The following is a 5,101-nucleotide window of genomic DNA, read 5'->3' as shown; positions in this document are numbered from 1 at the left end:
ATTATTAATAATTATCGTAAGAAACTTATAAATAACTCTCTAATAACTGAACCAGCACCCTCTTTGTTGCACAGCAGGTGTCAAACTTGAGTCTTTAAGGACCGGTGTCCTGCAGGTTTTAGATGTTTCCCTGCTTTAACGCACCCTGAGAGACATGGCTGTGTCCTTAACAGAGTTATGAAGACCTTGAAGTCGAGCTGATGACGACCATGCATTATAGTCAGGTGTGTAGAAACAGGGAAACATCTAAAACGTGGAGAACAGCAGCCCTTGAGGACCGACTTTGGACACCCCTGTTTTAGATGTTTTAGGCAACTCCCTGATACAAGAAACGGTGTCATGGACAGAGCTGTCGACACCTGGATGACAAGCTAATGATAAAAAAGTCCATTCTGATATCCCACAACTTTTTCAAAATGTTTGTTTTATTTCAACATTTCATGTCTTAATAACAGAAACTTTTTTTTTTCATAGATGTTACAAAAAAACAACAGATATACAAATTTGAGATGTTGGAAAAACCCTTAAAAAACTAAAAGATATACAACTAAAAGGAATTCATTAATCAGTGAACCGATTCCAGTTTATATTTACATTTGATTCATTGATAATGATCAATCAAACCCACTCAGAACCCACAACGTCTAAATGTTTAACTTAAGTATCATTGTTCCATGATAGTAATAGATTACAGTGATTTCATCTAAGAAATAAGAAATTACAGGTTTTATAATCACCGATATATTATTTCAATCACCAGTTAAAAACACTTTTTTCTCTCATACAAGGTCATGTTTTTGTTACTTCTTCATTATTTACGCACTTGTTCATTAAAGGAGCATGAGGCTCCTTTTAAGAAATGAGACTCTCTAGCGCCACCCTTCACCACGACGGCCGTCGGGGGTACTGCAGCCAACAGTGAAGCCGGCACGGGAGAACGGGGAGAACGTGCATGCAGCGTCATGTGACGTCACATCCGCAGGACAGCGCGGGAAACTCTGCCCCACAATTGCAGCACATTTTGCAGCACACAGCCTGTTCAAGGCAACGGAGAGATACACTAGAGGGCTCATTCTTTTTGGTTTGGAACGCTTCATCTGACATTATTACTAGAAAACTTAAAACGTTTACGAATTTTTTTCATAAATCCTGCCTCAATCCTGCCTCAAGCTCCTTTAAAAACCACAAACTTGATTTTCAGTTTAGTTTTTGTTCCAACCGTCTTCTTGTAACACAGTTGATACACTGATGGTTAAATTATTTAACTTTAACAAGCTCAGCTGAACCACGAAGTGAAAGTCCAGCGTGGAGCGGCTGAGTGAAGGAGGTCTGGACTCTGTGGAGGAGGGTCATGGTCTCAGAGACGCTGTAGAAGGACAGAAGACCAGCTCTGTGGTCCAGGTAAACTCCAACTCTGGAGGAAGGAGGACCTGAAACAGGAGTTTGGATGTTGTTGTACCAGAATGTGTAAGTGTCTGTGTCACAACGCAAAGTCCAGCATTTGTTGTTGTATCCAAATCCAGAATCATCTGAGTTTCCTTTTCTGCTGATGTTCTTGTATACGACCGCAACACAGACTGCTCCTCCTCTCCACTCCACCTCCCAGTAACACCGTCCAGTCAGACCCTCTTTACTCAGGACCTGAAACCAATAACTGAATCTGTCTGGATGATGAGAAAATGATTGTATTTCTTTCATTACTGTCACTTTTCTGTTCCCCTTTGATAATAACAGATATGAGTTTGCTGTGTCTGGATCCAGGGTGATGTTGCATGAATATTTCAAGAATCCATCTCTGGTCTTTGGTTCTGGTTCCGACAGTAAAACATCGACTTCAGCCACTGACAGTGAGATGTTTGTCCACGTCTCTCTCAGAAGATCCTGTAGTTTCTCTCTGGTCTCTGACACAGCTGCTGTCACATCCTCAAAGTACCTGAGAGGACGAATCTGGATGCTGGGTGAGAGTGTGGAGCCACTGAGGGGTGCCGGTGAGGGGTAGTTGTGGAGGAACTGGTTGTGGTTCTCTGTGTGTGAGAGCTGCTCCAGCTCAGCGTCTCTCCTCTTCAGGTCAGTGATCTCCTGCTGCAGTTTCTCCTGAAGATCTTTGACTCGACTCACTTCCTGTTCCTGCTGGGATCTGACCTGCTGCTTCACATCAGAGCTGCTTTTCTGGAGGAGACGGATCACCTCGTTGAAGGTCTTCTCACTGTCCTCCACTGCTTTATCAGCAGAGACATTGATGTCCTCCACCTGTATAAACAACAATAGGGATTTAGGAAACATCATTCTACAGAAATGGCTATACTTCAATTGGTTGATAAAATTCACACTGCAATCAATAATAATGAATACGCTTTGGGAATCTTTCTTGATTTATCCAAAGCTTTTGACACAGTTCATTTTGATATTCTTCTTCAAAAATTATTACACTACGGATTTGCTGGAATCACTCATGTGTGGCTTTTCAATTATATTCATAACCGTCAGCAATTTGTTATCATTGATGGTAAATCATCGGAGAATCAGGAAATGCGGGGTCCCCCAGGGGTCTATACTAGGGCCCCTGTTATTTTAGATTTATATAAATGATCTGGCCGCAGCCTCGTCCTCCTTGTTTCCTGTACTTTATGCCGATGATACAAACGTATTTATTTCACATGATGATTTTTCATCTCTAATGGGAAAGGGTAACCATGATTTAGAAAACATTTCAAAATGGTTTAAACTTAACAAACTATCACTGAATATAAAAAAATCGAATTTTATTATATTTACATCAAAAAATAAAATTTATTGTAAATCTAACAGGGTCTCTCTATAGGAGACGACCTGCTCACTCAGGTTACATCAACAACCTTCCTTGGTGTAATTATCCATGAAAGTTTAAGCTGGAAAAACCACATCAACCATGTCTGTAAAAACATATCTAAATACTGTATATCTACTTCATTCAATCATTTTAAACGGAATCTCAGGACACATTTAATTGATCAGATTACTTAATCATATTTCTAGATTTGTTATTTTTTCTTTAATCATGTAGATACCATGTATTCTATTCATGCTGCTGGTTTTTTTTGCTTTGTCTTTGTTTTTAGACTGCAATCATGTATTCTGCATGTTTTAAATCTTTGTACATCTTTTGCTGTATTTTACAGGTAGAGGCCTCGTTTAAGCCCCTTGGGCTTTTTGCCTCAGCTGAGCTTATTACCAATCTCTTTTTTACATTTGTATGTTACTTATTCTGTTTTTTATACTATGCTGATTAAATAAATAAAATCAAATAAAATCAAAATCACCTCCTGCTGAAGCAGCTCCACGTCTTTCTCTCGGTCCTGGATTCTCTGCTGGATTTGTTGTCGACTCACCTCCAGCTCCTTCTGCTTCTCACACCTTTCTGCTGCAGCTGAGACTGTTTCATGACCTTTATGCTCATCCATTGTACACAGATAACAGATACTCTGCTGATCAGTACGACAGAAGATCTTCATCACCTCATCGTGGAGAGAGCAGATGTTCTCCTGGAGCTTGTTGGAGGGATCCACCAGCTTGTGTTTCTTCAGCTGAGCTACATCATAGTGAGGTTGGAGATGTTTCTCACAATAAGAAACTAAACAGATCAGACAGGACTTGACAGCTTTCACCTTCCTCCCAGTGCAGAAATCACAGGTCACATCTTCAGGTCCAGCATAGCAGTGATCAGCAGGAGCAGCTTGGAGTCCAGTCTTCTTCAGATCCTCCACTAACTCTGCTAACATGCTGTTTCTCACCAGGACGGGTCTCGTCATGAAGGTTTCTCTGCACAGAGGACAGGTGTGGACTCCTCTGTGATCCTCCTCATCCAAGCATGTTTTAATACAGTTCATGCAGTAGTTGTGTCCACAGGGAATCGTCACTGGATCCTTCAGTATATCCAGACAGATGGAACAAGAGAACTTCACAGAGTCAAGCTGGTTTCCTTGCTGCGCCATTTCACCTCTCGATAATGGCTTTGAGTTTCGTTTCCTTAAAAGCAAAAATAAACGTCACAGAACAAACCAAACCCACGTGAGTGTTCCCTCCTCGACACGCTGATCTTTAGTTCAGCCTTTGCAGCACTCTGTTGCTTCAGCACTGTGATCTCAGCAAGCCCTAAACTGTCAGATCTGTGAAGGAGGAGGAACCAGGAAATAAACAGTCAGAGCTGAACTGTAGGTTTGACTGTACGCAGCAGTGCACGCTTCAGCAAGCCCATGTAGAGGAGTAGAAAAAGAACAATGCCTCAAATGTAAAAGTAAATGACAATCTTAATGTGTTTCAAATAATCTGTTGATATTGCATATCATGCCGTAATGTTAATTCTTTATGCATTACTTCTATGTTGCTTTTCATATGTGGGTATATGCCTATATAAATATACACAAAATTATTTGAAACTGTCTTTCCTCTGCTAACTTAAGGTGAATTATTAATATATCCTGATGGGAGTCATTTGTGTAATTATTGCACAAACTTATTTCTATTAAAATGCATACAATATGATAGGTGGGGGGGGGACACATTTGGGAAAGAGAACACAGCTGATCATCATAGTCTAATTTTAGTCTGCATGTACTATTATTATTATGCATCTGTTTGCCCAATTAATACATGCAGTAACCTACAGTTGTCATTGCTGTACATTATTATCCATCCATCCATCCATTGTCCACCGCATTATCCGAGTCCGGGTCGCGGGGGCAGCAGTCGGAGCAGGGATCCCCAGACTTCCCTCTCCCCGGACACTTCCTCCAGCTCTTCCTGGGGGACTCCAAGGCGTTCCCAGGCCAGCCGAGTGACGTAGTCACTCCAGCGTGTCCTGGGTCTTCCTCGGGGCCTCCTCCCGGTGGGACATGCCCGGAACACCTCACGAGGGAGGCGTCCAGGGGGCATCCTATACAGGTGCCCGAGCCACCTCAGCTGGCTCCTCTCGATGTGGAGGAGCAGCAGCTCTACTCCGAGCTCCTCCCGGGTGACAGAGCTCCTCACCCTATCTCTAAGGGAGCGCCCCGCCACCCTGCGGAGGAAACTCATTTCGGCCGCTTGTATCTGGGATCCCGTTCTTTCGGTCATGACCCAGAGT

The 5,101-nt window shown here is 42.3% G+C and overlaps 1 protein-coding gene across 1 annotated transcript; it reads right to left on the bottom strand.

The window, feature by feature from the left end:
- Positions 1-1,164: 1,164 nt before the first annotated feature.
- LOC133420915 (tripartite motif-containing protein 16-like) lies at positions 1,165-4,061 on the bottom strand. Its single transcript, XM_061710798.1, has 2 exons — positions 3,300-4,061; positions 1,165-2,250 (listed from the first exon to the last, which is right to left on the bottom strand). The coding sequence occupies exons 1-2, from the start codon at positions 3,969-3,971 to the stop codon at positions 1,258-1,260; spliced, it is 1,665 nt and encodes a 554-aa protein (XP_061566782.1). The 5' UTR covers positions 3,972-4,061; the 3' UTR covers positions 1,165-1,257.
- Between the last annotated feature and the right edge of the window lie 1,040 nt (positions 4,062-5,101).

Source organism: Cololabis saira, chromosome 20, assembly GCF_033807715.1.
Source record: "Cololabis saira isolate AMF1-May2022 chromosome 20, fColSai1.1, whole genome shotgun sequence".
Lineage (NCBI taxonomy): Eukaryota > Metazoa > Chordata > Actinopteri > Beloniformes > Belonidae > Cololabis > Cololabis saira.
This window is presented reverse-complemented; position numbering and strand designations above follow the sequence as displayed.

Coding starts and splice junctions, on each gene's coding strand:
- LOC133420915 (XM_061710798.1), bottom strand. CDS start 3,971: ATGGCGCAGCAAGGAAACCAGCTTGACTCTGTGAAGTTCTCTTGTTCC. Junction 2,251..3,299: donor TGGAGCTGCTTCAGCAGGAG/GTGATTTTGATT, acceptor TTGTTTATACAG/GTGGAGGACATCAATGTCTC.